The 19,239-nt window shown below is 50.0% G+C and overlaps 1 protein-coding gene across 2 annotated transcripts in view; it reads left to right on the forward strand.

Moving 5' to 3' along the window:
* The window catches only part of Ryr1 (ryanodine receptor 1), a 110,940-nt gene extending 91,716 nt beyond the window's left edge, over positions 1-19,224 (forward strand). For both annotated transcript variants that reach the window (XM_042667853.1, XM_042667854.1), the window contains 16 exons: positions 573-1,379; positions 2,427-2,491; positions 4,052-4,208; positions 6,080-6,166; positions 7,193-7,444; positions 8,740-8,870; positions 9,693-9,735; positions 11,160-11,290; positions 11,385-11,445; positions 12,485-12,631; positions 12,777-12,911; positions 17,002-17,158; positions 18,167-18,231; positions 18,329-18,429; positions 18,709-18,760; positions 18,908-19,224. In XM_042667853.1, the coding sequence (XP_042523787.1) occupies positions 573-1,379; positions 2,427-2,491; positions 4,052-4,208; positions 6,080-6,166; positions 7,193-7,444; positions 8,740-8,870; positions 9,693-9,735; positions 11,160-11,290; positions 11,385-11,445; positions 12,485-12,631; positions 12,777-12,911; positions 17,002-17,158; positions 18,167-18,231; positions 18,329-18,429; positions 18,709-18,760; positions 18,908-19,003 (2,487 nt within the window). In that variant the 3' untranslated portion in view covers positions 19,004-19,224. The remainder of the gene's footprint in view (positions 1-572; positions 1,380-2,426; positions 2,492-4,051; positions 4,209-6,079; positions 6,167-7,192; positions 7,445-8,739; positions 8,871-9,692; positions 9,736-11,159; positions 11,291-11,384; positions 11,446-12,484; positions 12,632-12,776; positions 12,912-17,001; positions 17,159-18,166; positions 18,232-18,328; positions 18,430-18,708; positions 18,761-18,907) is intronic.
* Positions 19,225-19,239: the final 15 nt, after the last annotated feature.

A 19,239-nucleotide genomic window follows, 5' to 3' on the forward strand; every position in this document is an offset into this window, starting at 1 on the left:
AAGCCTTCCTACTCAAATCTCAGCCTCCTGAGTCTCTAGGCATAAACCGGTGGTGCCTGGTTCACATCTGGCTTTTTGGTGGTTCATTGGAAATAAGAGTCCCACCAACTCACCTGCCTGGGCTGGTATACATACATACATACATACATATTTTTTTTTGGGGGGGGGGGGTGGTCATAGAGCTTGAACTCTGGGCCTGGACGCTGTCCTTCAGCTCTTTAGCTCAAGGCGAACGCTATACCACTTGAGCCACAGTGCCACTTCTGGTTTTCTGGTGGTTTATTGGACATAAGAGTCTCATGGACTTTCCTGCTCAGGCTGGCTTCGAACTCTAATCCTCAGATCTCAGCCTCTTGAGTAGCTAGGATCACAGGCATGAGCCACCTGCACCTGGCTCTGGGCTGGCTTTGAACCCCCAATCCTCAGATCTTAGTCTTCAGAGTAGCTAGGAATAGAGATGTGAGGTATTGGCACCTGGCCTTTGGGCCTTTTGTCACTGTGGTCCCCAGCCTCCCGTCCCTCCCTCCTCACCCCCCACTGATGGCACTTTGTGTCCTTCATATGCACTGCAGGTGAAGGAGTCCAAGCGCCAGTTCATCTTCGACGTGGTGAATGAGGGCGGTGAGTCGGAGAAGATGGAGCTGTTCGTGAGCTTCTGCGAGGACACCATCTTTGAGATGCAGATTGCAGCGCAGATCTCGGAGCCTGAGGGGGAGCCAGAGGAGTCGGAGGACGAGGGTGCCACTGAGGCTGGCACGGAGGTTCCCGAGGAGGGATCGGCAGGTCCCGAGGGCACCACAGGCGCAGTGGCAGCTGGTGTCACTGCGAGGTTGGCAGCTGCCGTGAGCCGGGCGCTGCGGGGTCTTAGCTACCGCAGCCTGCGGCGGCGGGTGCGGAAGCTGCGACGGCTGACAGCGCGGGAGGCGGCCACGGCGGTGGTGGCACTGCTCTGGGCGGTGGTGACCCAGGCAGGATCAGCAGGTGCTGGGGCAGCAGCAGGCACACTGCGCCTCCTCTGGGGCTCCCTCTTTGGCGGTGGCTTGGTAGACAGTGCCAAGAAAGTGACCGTCACTGAGCTCCTGGCGGGCATGCCTGACCCCACTGGTGATGAGGTGCATGGCCAGCAGCCCACAGGGCCAGGTGGTGATGCAGATGGTGAAGGCGAGGGTGAGGGCGAGGGTGACACCCAGGAGGGTGCAGGTGAAGAAGAGGTGGCATCGGATGAGGCCCGGCAGGGCGGTGCAGACCGGGCTGTGGCTGTGGCCGATGGGAGTCCTTTCCGGCCTGAAGGGGCTGGTGGTCTCGGGGACATGGGTGATACAACTCCAGTGGAGCCACCTACGCCTGAGGGTTCCCCGATCCTCAAGAGGAAGCTGGGGGTGAGCTGGGATTCATCTGGGTGCTGAGCGATGGGGTGGGAGAGAGAGAGAGAGACCCTGGGTGGGTGGATATGAGCTGGTGGAAGATGGAGATGCTTAGAAAAAGAGCCAGGGACAGATACCTAGAGAAAGGGTCCCAACGTGAAAGAGGAAGACATCTACAGTAAAGTACATCCAGAGTCCCAGAAACAAATCACAGGGGAATAGGAACCAAGTTTAAAAAGATCCAAGAAGACAGAGGTCAGGGACCCTGGGAAAGACCCTCAGAGATACATGGTTTGTATGAAATTAGCCCACTCAAGACCCCCAGGGGTTGGGAAGGTGGCTCAGTGGTAGAGCGCTTGCCTTGCATGCATGAGGCCCTGGGTTTGATTCCTCAGCACCACATAAGCAGAAAAAGCCAAAAGTGGTGCTGTGGCTCAAGAGGTAGAACGCTAGCCTTGAGCTGAAGAGCTGAGGGACAGTGCCCAGGCCCAGAGTTTAGGCCTCATGACTGACCCAAAAACAAAAACAAAAAACAGAAAGATCCCCAAAGCATCCTTAGGTCTAGGTGCCTTATTGACCTGTGGTTGTCAAGGAGATGAGATGCCACAGCAGATAAAGGCTTTCCATGAAGTCAGCCTGACCATGTACAATTTACCTCCTGTACAGTGAAAACAAGAAGTCCTAGCTAGGCTCTAAGAGTCATACCTGTAATCCTAAATACACTCAGGAGGCTGAGCTCTGAGGATCACGGTTTGATGCTAGCCTGGGCAGGAAAGTCCATGAGACAGTTATCTCCAATTAACCAGCAAAAGTCTGGAAATGGAGTACTAGCCTTGAGTGAAAAAGCTCAGGGTCAGTTGCAGGGTCTTGAGTTCAAACCCCAGTGTTGGCACAAAAGAAACAGAATGAAAGCGAAAGAGAGAAAATGATAGCCCCTCTTCCTTGGGGTGAGGGTATCTCTTGGATAACCTGAAAATGGGGGATGAGCTGCTGGAACAGAGGGCCAGTGTAGGATTAGGCAGGCCAGCCCTGAGAAGATTCAGACCTGTGTCCTATCCCCAGGTGGAGGGAGAGGAGGAAGAACAGCCTCCAGAACCAGAGCCAGAGCCTGAACCAGAGAAAGCTGAGTGAGTGTCTCAGGGAAGAAGAGGGGGAACTGAGGCCCTATACACTGCCTTCCTTCTGGACTGGGAGACTCCTGAGGTCAAGCCACAAAGCTGTCCTGGTCACTCTACATTCCAGCCAGAGACACAAAGGAAAGAACTCATGCAAAGAAATAAATGCTTTTTTTTTCTTTTTTTTTTTTTTAATCATGGGGCTTGAACTCTCAGCCTGGGTGCTGTCCCTCAGCTCTTCAGCTCAAGGTGAACACTCTACCATTTGAGCCACAGCACCACTTCCAGTTTTCTGAGTGGTTTATTGGAGATAAGAGTCTCACAGACTTTCCTGCCCAGGCTGGCTTTGAACCATGATCCTCAGATCTCAGCCTCCTGAGTAGCTAGAATTATAGGTGTGAGCCACCAACACCCGGCTTAGGAATAAATTCTGTTCTCTTAACTCCAAGCTGTTCCCTCTTCCAGGAACACTTTCCCTCCAAGCTTCCTGAGTTTTCTAGTTCTTTCTGTTCAGGCTCATGTGTCTCCTCCATGATACCATTTATTTATTTGTTTGTTTGTTTGTTTGTTTGTTTGCAATACTGGAGTTTGAACTCAGGGTCTTGAACTTGCTAGGCAAGCAATTCTGCAACTTGAGCCAGCCCCCTAGTCCTTTAACTTTAGGTTTGTTTTGCACATAGGGTGTTGTGTTTTGTCCAGACCAAACTTGGGCTGTGTGATCCTCCTATCTCCACCTTCTTCTTTTTTTCTCTTTCTCTCCTTCCTTCCTTCCTTTCTTTTTTATTTTTGTCGGTTGTGGGGCTTGAACTCTGGGCCTAGGCTCTGTCCCTCAGCTCTTCAGCTCAAAGCTAGCACTCTACCATTTGAGCTACAATGCCACTTTGGGTTTTGTTTTGTTTTCCTGGTGGTTTATTGGAGACAAGAGTTTCACGGACTTTCCTGCCCGGGCTGACTTTGAACCTTGATCCTCAGATCTCAGCCTCCTGAGTAGCCAGGATTACAGGCGTGAGCCACTGGTGCCCGGCTCTTTTTTTCTTTCGTCATGGGGTTTAAATTTGGGTCCTGGGCACTGTCCCTGAGCTCTTTTGCTCAAGGCTAGCTCTCAGGTACTTTAAGTCACAGTGCCACTTCTAGTTTTCTGGTGGTTAATTGAAGATGAGAGTCTCACAGACTTTCCTGCTTGGGCTGGCTTTGAACCTTGATCCTCAGATCTCAGCCTCCTGAGTAGCTAGGATGACTGGCATGAGCCACCAGCACCTGGCTCCTGTCTCCACTTTTTGAGTAGTTGGGATTATGGGCACTCACTGTCTGTCTGTTATGCTATGTAGCTCCCTCCTAGGCTGACCAGATGTCTCACTTAGCTTCTTGCCTCCTTCGTTCCAGTTAGGACTGCTCCCCCTTAGTTACACTGGGCTGGAATCCCATGAAGGTGGAGCCAATGGATGTCTCATTACTCAGTGTTCCTAGCATCTCTAGATCTGAGCTAGGCCACAGGCAGGACCCTTTGTGAATGATTTTGAACAATGAATTGCCCAGGCACTTCATGACCTCTTCCTATATCCTGCCTTACAGTACTGAGAACGGGGAGAAGGAAGAAGTCCAAGAACCCCCACCGGAGGAGCCTCCCACGAAGACAGCACCCCCTCCACCCCCTCCAAAAAAGGAGGAAGCTGGAGGTGCAGGCTTGGAATTCTGGGGGGAGCTGGAAGTACAGAGGGTGAAGTTCTTGGTGAGGGTCCCCTAAAGACTCATGAAACTTCTTCTCACAGAGAAACCTATGTCCTACTCACCTGTCCTCCTCACACTGGTTTTAAACTCACCTATGAGGGGCTGGGAAGGTGGCTCAGTGGTAGAGCGCTTGCCTTGCATGCCTGAGACCCTGAGTTCGATTCCCAGCACCACATAAACAAAAAGAAAAAAGCCGGAAGTGGCGCTGTGGCTCAAGTGGTAGAGCGCTAACCTTGAGCTGAAGAGCTGAGGGACAGCGCCCAAGCCCAGAATTCAGGCCTCACGACCGGACCAAAAAAAAAAAAAAAAACATAAAACAAAACTCACCTATGACACATTCATGTCTGAGAAGAAGCCAGGCTGGCAAAGAAGGCAGAGCTGTCTCCAGACAAGGGCCAGGATCTGGGGCCCAGTAGGGCATTTTTTCAAGTGACCCTCACTTGACTCCCAATCCCTATTCCTACCTCCACATCTTTGCTCCTCCAGCATCACCTGCTTAGGCCCAACCCACCTAGCCAGCTGAGGCTCTAATCTCCCCTTTCTCCCCTGTGTATTCTATTGCATGACCTTCTGTTTCTAGACTAGGACCTGACCCCAGCTCCTGCAGGGGTCTAAGCTGTCAGGGATACCTATACAACAGCCCATCTTCTCATCCATCCTTGGAGAAAGCATGGTGACTATTCTTCCCTCCCACCAATCCTGATGTGGGGAGTGGGGGGTGAGAGACACAAGTTCAACAGAAGGCCATGTCATGAGGGTTTGTGCGAGGAATGAGAGACACAAGAGGAAGTAGAGAGACAAAGAAGAGATGGAGCCGGGCTCTGGTGGCTCACACTTTTAATCCTAGCTATTCTGGAGGCTGAGATCTGAGGATCATGGTTCAAAGCCACCCTGGGCAGAAAAGTCTGTGAGACTCTTATCTTTAGTTAACTCCCAAAAGCCAGAGGTGGAGATGTGGCTCAAGTAGTAGAATGCTAGCCTTGAGCACAAAAACTCAGAGACAATGCCCAGGTTGAGTTCAAGCCCTTTCCCTGCACCAAAACAATACAGGTAACGTCACCTGCAAGCCAGCATATGTGGTTGGGGTATAGACTCAGGTGCGTGACTACTAAGGTTTAATTCTCAGGTATGGGACTGGGGATATAGCTCAGAGAGGTTGCTTAGAGGTTGCAAGGCCCTGGGTTCCATACCTCATACAGACATCATCATCATCACCACAGTCATCATCATTCCAGGTCTGCTACTATGGGATGTTGAATACCATTCAAATACCACTTCCCTGATCCTGTTTTCTTTTTTCTTTTTCTTTTTCTTTTCTTCTTCTTTTTTTTTTTTTTTTTTTTTTTGGTGCTGATCGTAGAATTTGAACTCAGGGCCTGGCACTGTCCCTAAGCATCTTTTTCTTCTCAAGGCTAGTGTTGTACCACTAGCCACAGCTGAAGTGGTGCCAAAGCTCCACTTCTGGCCTTTTTGGTAGTTCATTGGAGATGAGTCTCATGGACTTCCCAGCCTGGGCTGGGAAGATCCTCTGATTTCAGCCTCCTGAGTAGCTAGGATTATAGGCATGAGCCATTGGCTCTGAGCCCGAAGCCCATTTTCTTGTCTAGAAAGCCTAGGGTTGTAGTAAGAATGAAACCGATTGGTGTATATAAAGTTCTCCACCCAGGTCTTGGTATACAGCAAGCACTCAATAAGTAGGAGTTAATAGGGTTGGCTGTTGAGGACCAGGAGCTCTGATGGTGGGTAAGTGATGGATGGGAGGGTTCTCCAGGGAAGAGACCAGACTGTGAGTGTTCTGTCTCTCTCCCTCTGTCTTTCCCTTCTCTCTCTCTCCTCTCTCTTTCTCTTTCTCTGTCTCTCTCTCACATACAGAATTACCTCTCCCGGAACTTTTACACTCTGCGGTTCCTTGCCCTCTTCTTGGCATTTGCCATCAACTTCATCCTGCTGTTTTATAAGGTACTGGTCACATGATCGGTCAGGCCCTTATCCAGGCTGTGGGGTGGGAAAGGGGGGATCTTCAGCTCTCCACAGGCCCCCAGGGATCCTGAACTGCAGATACAAGGTATGGGGCTTAGCATCCTTTGCATGGTTCAGGCTTGGTACTTGGGTCTGGGAACAGTGTGGGGTCCTTCTAGGACAGATATGTGAGTGGCCGTGGGAAGTAGAGGAGCAGGAGCTAGAGTTATTGTATGTGTGGCCCACCTCTGCCACATGTCAGGCTGTGCCATGTACAGGACACTTACCGAGTTGGCAAAGCTCCTTTGCTTTCCTGTCAGTTCAGAATAGAAATGTAGGGAGGAGGAAGTGAGCAGCTCACAGAATGGAGGGACAGTCAGCTTCTGGCCAGGGGACTAGCTCACAGGACACAGAGACAGGCTAGAGAGAGGTCAGAGCTTAATGTGTCTGGGAGATCAAGTCCTGGTTTTACCACTTTAAGGGTTGCATGACATCAGTAAGGTGTATTTTTTGTGACTTGATTTCTTTTTTCTTTTTTTTGTGTGTGCCAGTCCTGGGGCTTGAAATCAAGGCCATGGCACTGTCCCTGAGCTTTTTTACTCAAGGCTAGTGTTCTCAAGGCTAGTTTCAGCCACAGCTTCACTTCCAGCTTTTTGGTGGTTAATTGGAGATAAGTCTCGCAGACTTTCCTGTCTGGGCTAGGTTTGAACTGCGATCCTCAGAGTCTCAGCCTCTTAAGAAGCTTGGATTACAAGTGTGAACCACAGGCACCAGGCTCCATTCTAATTCTTTTTACTCCCCAGTCATCCCATCTTCCAGTTCGGGACAAATTCCCAGGGCAGAGTCTGATTTACTAGCTATTGTCCTAGGCCTACTCCTCAATCTTGAGCATAGTTCAGCTGAGTCTATATCTGTTAGAAGCCCAGTCTCACTGCTGAGCACATGCTAGTGATTTCAGGGTGGGACAGATAAGGTGCTGAGAATACCAGAATCCCCTTCACTAATGGATCTCTGTCCTGAATTTAGGTCTCAGATTCACCACCAGGAGAGGATGACATGGAGGGCTCAGCGGCTGGAGAGATGTCGGGAGCAGGGTCTGGCGGTGGCTCTGGCTGGGGCTCAGGGGCCGGTGAGGAGGTAGAAGGTGATGAGGATGAAAACATGGTATACTATTTCCTGGAAGAGAGTACAGGCTACATGGAACCTGCTCTGCGGTGCTTGAGTCTGTTACACACACTGGTGGCCTTCCTCTGCATCATTGGCTACAACTGCCTTAAGGTGGGCTATCACTGTGGTCCTGGGGACAGGGGCTTAGAAAGGGGCAAGATGCTGGGGCATTGATGGGGAGGATCTGGGGTAGAGCTTGGGGAGGGGGCAGAAGTTGAGCTCTCACAGTGGTTGAGACATGGAGAGAGGTTGAAGTTGAAGTAAGGGTGAGATACTGATAGAAAACTTGGGATGGGGCACTGGTGGCTCATGCCTGTAATCCAAGCTACTCAGGAAGCTGAAATGAGAGGAGCACAGTTCAAAGCCAGCCCAGGCAGGAAACTCTGTGAGACTCTTAACTCTAATAACCAGCAGAAAACCAGAAGTCGCGCTATGTTTTTAAATGGTAGAGCACTAGTCTTGACCTTTTGAAAGTGCTCTAGGACAGTGTCCAGGCCCTGAGTTCAAGCCCCATGACTGACAAAAAGAAAAGAAAAATCGGGGTCTGTAGCAAAGGTGCCAGTCAAATTGGAACAGGTACAGATGATGGCTGAGCTAGTCGAGGCCAAGACCTTGCAAGCCTCCAGGCCTGGATATCTGTCAATTTCTGCATCAGGACGCAACTGTGTCATTGGGAATACCCTGCATGTTTGTTGCTGGGTGAATTAAGATCTGTAGTGAGCCAGGTGTGGTAGCACAGACCTATAACCTCAGCACTTGGAAGGCTTGAGAGGTCCAAGCCAGCCTAGGGGAAGTGGTTCTATGGCTCAAGTGGTAGCGCACTCGCCTTCAGCTGAAGAGCTGAGGGACAGCGCTCAAGCCCAGAGTTCAAGCCCCACGACCAAAAAAAAAAAGGCACCAAGCCAGCCTAGGTTACATAAGAGAGACTCTTAGAGGTACTGGATATCAGGCATAACAAAAATACTTTAATAGGGTTGTAAATTCCACATCCCACTCTCCACCCTCTGCCTGTGCCTCCCCATTTCAATTCCCCCCTCTCCCGTGTCCATCTGTCTGTCTGTCTCTCTCTCTCTCTCTCTTTTGTTGGTTGCTTGTGGAGACCTTGCTCCTCTCTGAGGTCTTTTTGTTCAAGGTTAGTGCTCTAGCACTTTGAGCCACAGAGCCACTTCCAGTTTTCTGATGGTTTATTGGAGATATGAGTCTCATAGACTTTCCTGGCTTTGAACCGTGATCCTCAGATCTCACCGTCCTGAGTAGCTAGGATTACAGACATGAGTCACCAGCCCCTGGAGCCCATTTCTATCTTGACCACTGTGGGAAAGCTCCTCCAACAAGGAGGCTCCAGCCAGTTCTCAGGTGGTTGATCCTCCCAGGTGCCTGATCCTTTCCTTCCTTCCACAACCTAGGTGCCCCTGGTGATCTTTAAACGGGAAAAGGAGCTAGCCCGCAAGCTGGAGTTCGATGGCCTTTACATCACAGAACAGCCTGAAGATGACGATGTGAAGGGACAGTGGGACCGCCTGGTACTGAACACACCGTAAGTGTCTAGCATCACCTCATGGTGTGAGGGGGCGCTAGGAGGGGCAGTGTGTGCAGAGCTGAGTTTCCTCCCCAGTTGAGTCTCAGTGGACCAGAACCTCCAGATTGGCGTCCAAGAATTGTCATGTTAAATGCTGTCCCAATAGGTGATTCTCACTCAGGGCCCATAAATGAGACATAAGAATTCATTGAGCTGGGCATTGGTGGCCCCCACACCTACCATCCTAGCTACTCAAAAAGCTGAGAACTGAGGATCATAATTCAAAGCCAGCCTGGGCAAGAGAGTCCATAAGACTCTTATCTCTGGGGCTGGGAAGGTGGCTCAGTGATAGAGTGCTTGCCTTGCATGCATGAGGCCCTGGGTTCGATTCCTCAGCACCACATAAGCAAAAGGAAAAAAGCCGGAAGTGGTGCTGTGGCTCAAGTGGTAGAGTGCTAGCCTTGAGCTGAAGAGCTGAGGGACAGCGCCCAAGCCCAGAGTTCAGGCCCCACGACCGGACCCAAAAAAAAAAAAAAAAAGATTCGTATCTCCCATGAACCACCAAAAACCTTGGAAGTGGAGCTGTGGCTTAAGTGGTAGAGTGCCAGCCTTGAACAACAAAAAAAAAAGGTCAAGGACAGTGCCCAGGCCCTGAGTTCAAGCCCTGGGACCAGCACATAAAATAATAATAACAACAACAACAACAATAATAATAATTCATTGAAAGTTTTGTCAGCCTAGGCAACACAGGAGACCTGTCTTATTTCTGTGTGCCTGGCAGAGAGCTCCCATCTCTGCTTTCCACCAACTGAGATGTTCTCTCTTTCTCTTTCTCTGCAGGTCTTTCCCCAGCAACTACTGGGACAAGTTTGTCAAGCGGAAGGTAAGAAGATATGGTCAGGAGAAGATGGATTTCTAGCCTGGGTCTCCTGTGCCACCACCTGGCTCTCTCAACATTGCTGAGTGCTTTCTCTATGTGCAACCTTGGGCAAAATGCTTTTCCTATCTGAGGAGCACCTCAGTTTACCCATGGACACATAGGGTGATTCTCATACTTCCCCCTCTAATGGGGGTGACTCAAGTAAACTGTGCTTCCTGCCATCTGGCAGGGTGAAGACTCAGTATATAGTAGGGAATAGGGGAAGAGATGGGGATTTGAACTTAGAGCCTAGAGTGTTCTAGGCAGGTGTGCTCTACCACTTGAGCCACAGCTCTAGATATGGAGCAACACTTTTCAATTCAGTTAAAGACTGAACATAGCCAGGTGCTAGTACCTCGTGCCTGTAATCCTAGCTACTCAGGAAGCTGGGGATTGAGGCACATAGTTCAAAGCCAGCCAGTGCAGGAAAATCCATAAGACTTTTATTTAATCAACCAAAGGCCAGAAGGGGAGCTATGACTCAAGTGGTAGACTGCCAGCCTTGGGCAGTGCTCAGGCCCTGAGTTCAAGTGCCACTACCTATAGAGAAGGGGGGGGAGGAGAGAGAGAGAACCCCAAATGTGTAAGACCCTAGGTTTGATTTTTATCATACTAAATAAACAAATATATAACTAAAATGGGAGCCAAGCATGGTGCTGTTTTTAGTGTAGAGGGCTCAGAAACAATTACGCTAGGGCTAGGAATGTGGCTTAGGGTACCAGGCTTGCCTAGCATGCATGAAGCTCTGGGTTCGATTCCTCAGTACCACATAAACAGAAACAGCTAGAAGTGGTGCTGAGGCTGAAGTGGTAGAGTGCTAGCCTTGAGCAAAAGAAGCTCAGGGACAGTGCTTGGGCCCTGACTTCAGGCCCCAGGACTGGAGAAAGAAAGAGAAAGAGACAGAGACAGAGAGCCAGGGAGGGAGGGAGGGAGGAAAGAAAGAAAGAAAAAGAAAAGAAAAGGAACAGTTATACTAGTTTACAAAGAGGTGCCAAAGTGAACCTGGTAGAAAGCCAGAGGAAAAATATCCTAGACAAAGGTAATCCCTGGTCTGAACCATGAGGCTGGGGTGGCTGGAGCAGTGTGAGTGAAAAGTGAATGGAGAGAGCCAGGTTCATGAATGGAAAGAGGCCCAGATGCATAGGCTTTCTTACCTTTCTATCTAAAATAATGAATGATCCCTATTGGGCAACTGAGTCAGCTAGACCTTAACCTCTTTTGGACCTTTCCCCAAGAATCTGTAGAATGTTCTGACCCCCGCCCCATCCCCCAAAATACACCCCCAATTTCCCACACTAAGTCCAGAGTAACCTCACACCCTCCATGTAAGCCAGTCAAGTCTGGATGCTAACTAGTCAAGTCTGAGCTTTCCTGACCCTGTTCCCTAGGTTCTGGATAAACATGGGGACATCTTTGGGCGAGAGCGGATAGCAGAGCTGCTGGGCATGGACCTGGCCTCACTGGAGATCACTGCCCACAGTGGGCGCAAACCTGAGCCTCCCCCGGGGCTGCTCACCTGGTGAGTTGGGGCAGCACTCAGGTGGGAGTGGGGGAGGTGGTCAGGGTCTGATGTTCAACCATTGGCTGTCCCCTCCTCTTCGCCCTGCCCACAGGCTCATGTCCATCGATGTCAAATACCAGATATGGAAGTTTGGAGTCATATTCACGGACAACGTGAGGAGCACCAGAGGTGGGAGGGACCCAGAAGGAGGGGCCTCCCCCCTCCTCACAAATGTTTCTGACCCAAGAATGAATCCTGAACCCCTTCCTTTTATACCTTTGATCTTGGGATACCTTCTCACTCAGATTCCTTGTCCCCAGAATAACTGTTGATACCTTAGTGCTCCTAGATTTCAGTTTTTTGGTTTTTGTTTGTCCCCTGCCCCCCATACTATAGTTTGAACTTAAAATCTGGTGCTTTTTGAGGCACACAGATGCTGTGTGACTTTAGCCACACCCTCAGCCTTTTTTTGGGGGGGGGCTTCAGTTATTTTTTTAGGTAGGTTTTTAACTTGGGCCAGAAAATCCTCAGGCCTCAGATCACAATCCTACTTCCTAACTGTGGCTTCTTTACCCAGTTTGTTGGTTGAGATGTGGTGTGTGTGTGTGTGTGTGTGTGTGTGTGTGTGTGTGTGTGTGTGTGTGTGTGTGTGTGTGTGTGTGTGTGTGTGTGTGTGTGTGTGTGTGTGTGTGTGTGTGTGTGTAGAAGGTTTCACTAACTTTTTTGCTAGGGCTGGCCTCCAACCACAATCTCTGCCTCCTTAGTAGCTGGTACCACTCCTAGATATATCTCTCTCTGTCTCTCTGTCTCTGTCTGTCTGTCTGTCTGTCTGTCTGTCTGTCTGTCTGTCTGTCTCTCTCTCTCTCTCTCTCTATGTCTCTGTGGTGTGTGTGTTTTGACACATGATCTCCCTATTTAGCTCAGATTGACCCAGCAAATTATCAAATTTCCTATGTAGCTGAGGCTGGCTTTGAATTCATGATCCTCCTGACACCATTTCTCAAGTAACTGGGATTAGTTGTACCACCACACCAGCTCAGCCAGCTTCCTTCTGGAGAGGAAGAAGTTGCTCTCCACCTTCCCCTAGAGTGCTCCATGGCTTCCTAGTGCTCCCACACACACCTCCCCCAATCTGAGGTAGCACAGGATGCACAGTGCTCCCAAGTGTCCTTTACATGTTCCCTGACCCCAGCCCCTGTGTACCACATACAGTCTTTCCTATACCTCGGCTGGTACATGGTAATGTCTCTCCTGGGTCACTACAACAACTTCTTCTTTGCTGCCCACCTCCTGGACATCGCTATGGGGGTGAAGACGCTGCGAACCATCCTTTCCTCCGTTACCCACAACGGGAAGCAGGTGGGGCCAGGACCTGGCAAGGAGGAGCCTGGCAGTCTGGGGGAGGGGATGAGGCTGGACGGCTGTGCCAGGTTGTTGCATGGACAGGAGGTTGGGGTCATGGACAGGGAGGGGTTGGAGCTGACCTGCCCACCTCTGCCCCCAGCTGGTGATGACCGTAGGCCTCCTGGCTGTGGTAGTCTATCTGTACACCGTGGTGGCCTTCAACTTCTTCCGCAAGTTCTACAACAAGAGCGAGGATGAGGACGAACCGGACATGAAATGTGATGACATGATGACGGTGAGCCCCCTTCCTCCCCAGCAATTCATGACCTCAGTTTCCCTGTCCATACATGTACGTTCACAACAGTACCTGGAACTGGAGTTTTAGGCTCTGGTCCACATATCAGGTCTGGCTACTCATTGCTGTGCACCAAATAGAGAGACGTGGGGAAGGACAGAGCAAAAGAGATTGAGTGGAAGTGGCACTGTAGCTCAAGTGGTAGAGCGCTCGCCTTGAGCTGAAGAGCTGAGGGACAGCACCCAGGCCCAGAGTTCAAGCCCCACGACCGACAAAAAAAAGAAAGAAAAGAAAATATTTAGCCGGGCGCTGGTGGCTCACACCTGTAATCCTAGCTACTCAGGAGGCTGAGATCTGAGGATCGCAGTTCAAAGCCAGCCCGGGCAGGAGAGACCGTGAGACTCCTATCTCCAATAAACCACCAGAAAACCGGAAGTGGCGCTGTGGCTCAAGTAGTAGAGCGCTCGCCTTGAGCTGAAGAGCTGAGGGACGGTGCCCAGGCCCCGACAAAAAAAAAAAAAGAGATTTAGTACATGGCTTAGCTATGGGAAGACTGCTTCAGCCACCTTGAGAGTACAAACACGAGTGACAGGTTTAGATAAAGAAGGAAAAGGATGAGCTGACTCACACCTCTAATCCTAGCAACTCAAGCAGCTGATATCTGAGAATTGAGGTTCAAAACCAGCCCAGGCAGGGAAGTCTGTGAGGCTCTTATCTATACTGAACTACCAGAAAACCAGAAGTGGCAGAGGTTTAAGTGATAGAGTGCTCTACCATTGGGCACAAATGCTTAAGGGCAGTACTCCAGCCCAGTGTTCAAGCCCCAGAACCAGCACAAACAGAAGGGAAAGGAAAAGGAAAAGGAGGGGGAGGGAGGGAAGGGGAGAAAGAGAGCAGGAGACAGGGAGAGAGAAAGGGAGAGAGGGAAGAAAGGAGAGAGGGAGGGAAGAAGGGAGGAAAATGGAGGGGAATAAAGCATAAAGTATGCATAAACAATCCCAGTTGCAGGTTGGACCTTGTTGACCCATTGTCTCAGTTCTGGTTCTGCCAAGGATTCTGGAAAAGTCATTATGGCTGTGATTACTTGAGAGGAGCAATGTGGTTCCCATGAGATGAGTTTCCTCTGCTCCCAGACGCAACCTCATCTTTTATATATAACTGTCCTCCTCTGGGAGTGATATGCCCTACGAAGATGCAGTTCCTTAGGGGTAGTTGTAGTTCCTTGTCATAAAGCTATTATAATAAGTGTTGTCCTTCCTTGGATTCTCAGGGAAGGAAATGGATTAAAATGAAAGACATAGAGTTGGGAATGTGGCCTAGTGGTAGAGCACTTGCCTAGCATGCATGAAGCCTTGGGTTTGATTCCTCAGTACCACATAAATAGAAAAGGCCAGAAGTGGAGCTGTGGCTCAAGTGGTAGAGTGCTAGCCTTGAGCAAAAGAAGCTCAGGGACAGTGCCCAGGCCCTGAGTTCAAGCCCCAAGACTGGGAATAAATAAATAAATAGATAAATAAAATAAAAGACATAGATCAAAAGTGGAGGCAGGGTTGCCTAGCTTTCCACCTGCCTTTAGTTTATTTGTGAGCCCAAGTCAGGAGTCAGTGCTTTTTTGCCAAAGCAACTTTTTTTTTTTTTTTTTTGTCGGCCGTGGGGCTTGAACTCTGGGCCTGGGCGCTGTCCTTCAGCTCTTCAGCTCAAGGCGAGCGCTCTACCACTTGAGCTACAGTGCCACTTCCGGTTTTCTGGTGGTTTATTGGAGATAGGAGTCTCACGGTCTCTCCTGCCCGGTCTGGCTTTGAACTGCGATCCTCAGATCTCAGCCTCCTGAGTAGGATTACAGGCGTGAGCCACCAGCGCCCGGCTTTGCCAAAGCAACTTATAAGCATCTGTTATGAACTTCCCTTGTAGACCTGTTGAGAGACATATCATAAGCATTCCTTAAATAACAACCCTTGTTTCATTAGAGCTGTGCGGCTATGCAATATGGCCAGGCATAGTAGCACATGTTTGCAATCCTCAGAGGAGGCGACAAAAGGATTGAGAGTTTGAGACCAAATTAGACAATGTTTGGGAGACTCTATCTCAGAAAAAAGCAAACCAAGATAACAAACATGTCAGGACCATGTCCAGGTTCTCAGCCAGATGCTGGAGGCCTTGCTATCCCAGGCCTTGCTTCCATCACTGGAAACAAGGTGAGCCACCAGATTCTCAGTTCCTGGGACACAGCAAGAGCAAGTATGGAGTCTCCCCAGTGCCAAGTGGACCATGTCCTGCCACTCCTGTTACTCAAAACTTCTTAAGGAGCCAGACACTGGTGGCTCCACACCTGTAATCTTAGCTACTCCGCAGGCTAAGACCTGAGGCTCCAGGTTCAAAGCCAGCCTGGGCATGAAAGACCTTGAAACTCTTTTTTTTTTTTTTTTTTCTTTTGGTCCAGTCGTGGGGCCTGAACTCTGAGCCTGGGCACTGTCCTTCAGCTTTTTAGCTCAAGGCTAGTGCTCTACCACTTGAGCCACAACACCACTTCCAGCTTTTTTTCTTTTTGCTTATGTGGTACTGAGGAATCGAACCCAGGGCCTCAGGCATGCAAGGCAAGCGCTCTACCACTGAGCCACCTTCCCAGCCCCTTGAAACTCTTATCTCCAATTAATCATCAGAAAACTGGAAGTGTTAGCCTTGAACAAAAGAGCTCAGTGACAGTGCCCAGGCTCTGAGTTCAAGCCCCACGACCAGACTGACGGACAAACAACAACAAACTTCTTGAGGATCACACCTGGTAGATAAACTAGAATCACCCACCTTGATTTACAGAAGCAGGGAAGATCTGGTCCTACCTGAGTCTTACCTGCCTTAGTCTAACTACAATTTCTCTTGCTTTTTTGCTTCCTTACTTCCTCATCTCCTTTCAATTCCTCTAAGACCATGTGTTTCCTCCTGACTCAGGTCCTTCGCACCTGACCTTTCTCTATCTCATATTCCAGGGTTACCACAAAACACAGGCGCACGCGTGCGCGCACGCGCATACACACACACACACACACACACACACACACACACACACACACAAACACACTTCACCTGGTATCTCACCATTCAGCCTAAAGGCTGCCTCCTCCAGGAAGTCTTTCCTGACTGTTGTTTCAGCGAGGGCCTGCAGCAACCACATAACCACAGCCAGTCTCATCTCTTATCTTGCTCTTGATTACTTCAGCTCCATTCTGCAGTCTTATCAAACTTCTTTCAGTTCCTCATGGGAGCAAGAATTCCCCCATTCTTTCCCCCACCCTCCCTCCCGCCCCTGCCCACTGCAGTGCTGGGGATGGACCCGTGGCCTTTGCTTATGCTAGACAAGCACTCTGACACCCAACTATATCCCCAGAGCCACAACATTGAGTCTTTTCCTCCCTGAGAATAACATAGCCCGTGCTTTTTGCTTTTTTTTTTTTTTTTTTCTCTGCCTAGAACATTTGCTCTCACACCACCCAATCACCAAACACCTTCTAGTTCCAGCTAGGGGACAGAGCCTCTTCCAGGAAGCCTGCTTGTCACAGAGGCTAGCCTAGATGCCAACAGGCCTCTCAGTTTCCTACTGATCATACTGAGCCTCCCCCATCTACCCTCTATCTTGATCCACCATCCTTCCTCCCCCAGCTGGAGGGAAGCCCACCCCTGGGCTGTCATTGTCTGCCATCCTTACATGGGAACTGGGAACTTTGAATGTCAGGACCGGGGGTTGTCTGTTACCACCCTTTCCCCAGCTCTGCCTTGCCCAGAGCTGTGGCTGAGCTTCAAAGAAAGTTGAATGAAGCCGGGTGCTGGTGTCTCACACCTGTCATCCTAGTTACTCAAGAGGCTGAGGGCTGAGGATCATAGTTCAAAGCCTGCCTGGGCAGGAAAATCTATGAGACTCTTATTTCCAATTAACCAGCCAAAAGCCAGAAGTGGAGCTGTGGCTCACGTGGTAGAGCACCAGTCTTGAGCAAAAGGAGCTCAGGGACAGCACCCAGGCCCTGAGTGCAAGCCCCAGAACTGGCATAGAAAAAGGAAAGAAAAAAAAAAGACAGTGAGTGAGTCTATGTCCTCTCTGCAGTGTTATCTATTTCATATGTATGTGGGTGTCCGGGCCGGCGGAGGCATAGGGGACGAGATCGAGGACCCGGCAGGGGATGAGTACGAGCTCTATCGTGTGGTCTTCGACATCACCTTCTTCTTCTTCGTCATCGTCATCCTGCTGGCCATCATCCAGGGTCAGTGCTGGCTGGGCTCTCAGTGGGAGTTGGTGCCTAGGTACCCAGAGGCAGGCTAGCTGCATCAGAAAGCTGTAGGTCTTTTATTTCTACATTAGCACTGCCTCTTCCCTGCTTGGGTACTTAAATGACCTTTTCTGGGCCATCTGCACAATGGAGGTCAACCACAAGGTGTTAGAAGGATTAAGATAATCCATAGTTTTTAAAGTGTTTCTTGGGGCTGGGAATATGGCTTAGTGGTAGAGTGCTGGCCTAGCATTCATGAAGCCCCAGGTTCAATTTCTCAGTACCACATAAACAGGAAAAGCCGGAAGTGGCACTGTGGCTCAAGTGGTAGAGTGCTAGTCTTGAGCAAAAGAAGCTCAGGAACAGTGCTCAGGCCCTGAGTTCAAGCCCCAGCACTGGCAACAACAACAAAAAAAAGTCTCATAAAAGTGCTCCATGGCATTCTGGCTACTCAGGAGGCTGAGCTCTGAGCATCAAAGTTCAAAGCCAGCCCAAGAGAAAAGTCCTTGAGACATCTCCAATGAACCACACCAAAAAAGCTGGAAGTAGAGCTGTAGCTCAAGTGGTAAAATGCCAGCCTTGAGCAAATAAAGCTAAAGGACAGCATCCAGGCCCCACTGAGGTCAAGCCTCACTACAGGCAAACACACACAAAAGTGCTCGATCAACATCGGTTTTTTTTTGTTTGTTTTTGTCCATTGTGGGGGCTGAACTCTGAGCCTGGGCACTGTCCCTCAGCTCTTCAGCTCAAGGCAAGAAGCACCCTACCACTTGAGCCACAGCACCACTTTTTTCTGTTTGTGGTGTTGAGGAATCGAACCCAGGGCTTAATGCATGCAATGCAAGCACTCTACCACCGAGCCAACTTCCCAGCCCAACATCTAGTTTTAATCTGAAGAAGGGAGGTGAGATTCCTAAAGTGGGAGAAAGGCAAGGTCCTGAGATAAGTTGATAGGAATCTGTGGAGCTGAGTCTGGCACTGACCTGTGTCCTGCCACCCCAGGTCTGATTATTGACGCTTTTGGGGAGCTCCGAGACCAACAAGAACAAGTGAAGGAGGATATGGAGGTGGGTCCTGCGTGGGGCTAACTCAGAGGGATTATGGAATGCTGTGGGGGAGGGGAGTCAAATGGGCCTCAACCCTAATGTCTTTCACAACCTACAGACCAAGTGCTTCATCTGTGGAATAGGCAGTGACTACTTCGATACCACACCACACGGGTTTGAGACCCACACACTAGAGGAACACAACCTGGCCAATTACATGTGAGAGGGGGCAGATGCTGGCCAATCAGGAGGGAGGGGCGTGGTCACTGATGTCTAGGGGACTAAGTAACTAAGGTTTGGTCTTTTAGGGAAAGAGGCATAGTGTCCATGTGGGTGGGTCCTCAGCCAGCCAATCCGAAAGTAAGGTTTGGGTTGGGGTGTGGGGGGGTGGCTTAAAGGTAGAGATCTAGCCTGAGAACCTGGGTTCCACACCAGAATGAAACAAAAAATCAGAAGGTAGGGGTGGTTCTGAAGTTTCTCCATGGCCCTTTTTTCCAGGTTTTTCCTGATGTATTTGATAAACAAGGATGAGACTGAACACACAGGGCAGGTAAGACCAGTGTAATTAAAAAAAAAAAAAGGACTAGGATCAAAGGGAACTTTGGTATAAACCATTCAGCAGGTGGTAGTAGAAAGTTTCTGTCATTACCAACTAATTGAGGATGTCACCAAGGGACTCTTCCCTCCCTCCCCCTAGGAATCTTACGTCTGGAAGATGTACCAAGAGAGATGTTGGGACTTCTTCCCAGCTGGCGACTGTTTCCGCAAGCAGTATGAGGACCAGCTTAGCTGAGAGCCTTCTTCCCAGCTGGCCCCCACCCTGCCCCCAGCCTCCACTTCAAGTGCCTTATTCTCATTGCAAGTCCTTAGCCCCAAAGCCCCTACCCCCAGGCAGCTGGGGAGGAGGGGGAGAGGTGACCTTGTACTTGGAAATAAAGTCTGTGCTACACCCTTGGCATCATTACATTGAGTCGTTGGGAGTTTGGGGAAGTGAGCATCTAGAAATCTTGCCTCCCCTCCCCCAACAGA

This window comes from Dipodomys spectabilis, unplaced genomic scaffold, assembly GCF_019054845.1.
Source record: "Dipodomys spectabilis isolate Male_0828 unplaced genomic scaffold, ASM1905484v1 ptg000422l, whole genome shotgun sequence".
Taxonomy (NCBI): domain Eukaryota; kingdom Metazoa; phylum Chordata; class Mammalia; order Rodentia; family Heteromyidae; genus Dipodomys; species Dipodomys spectabilis.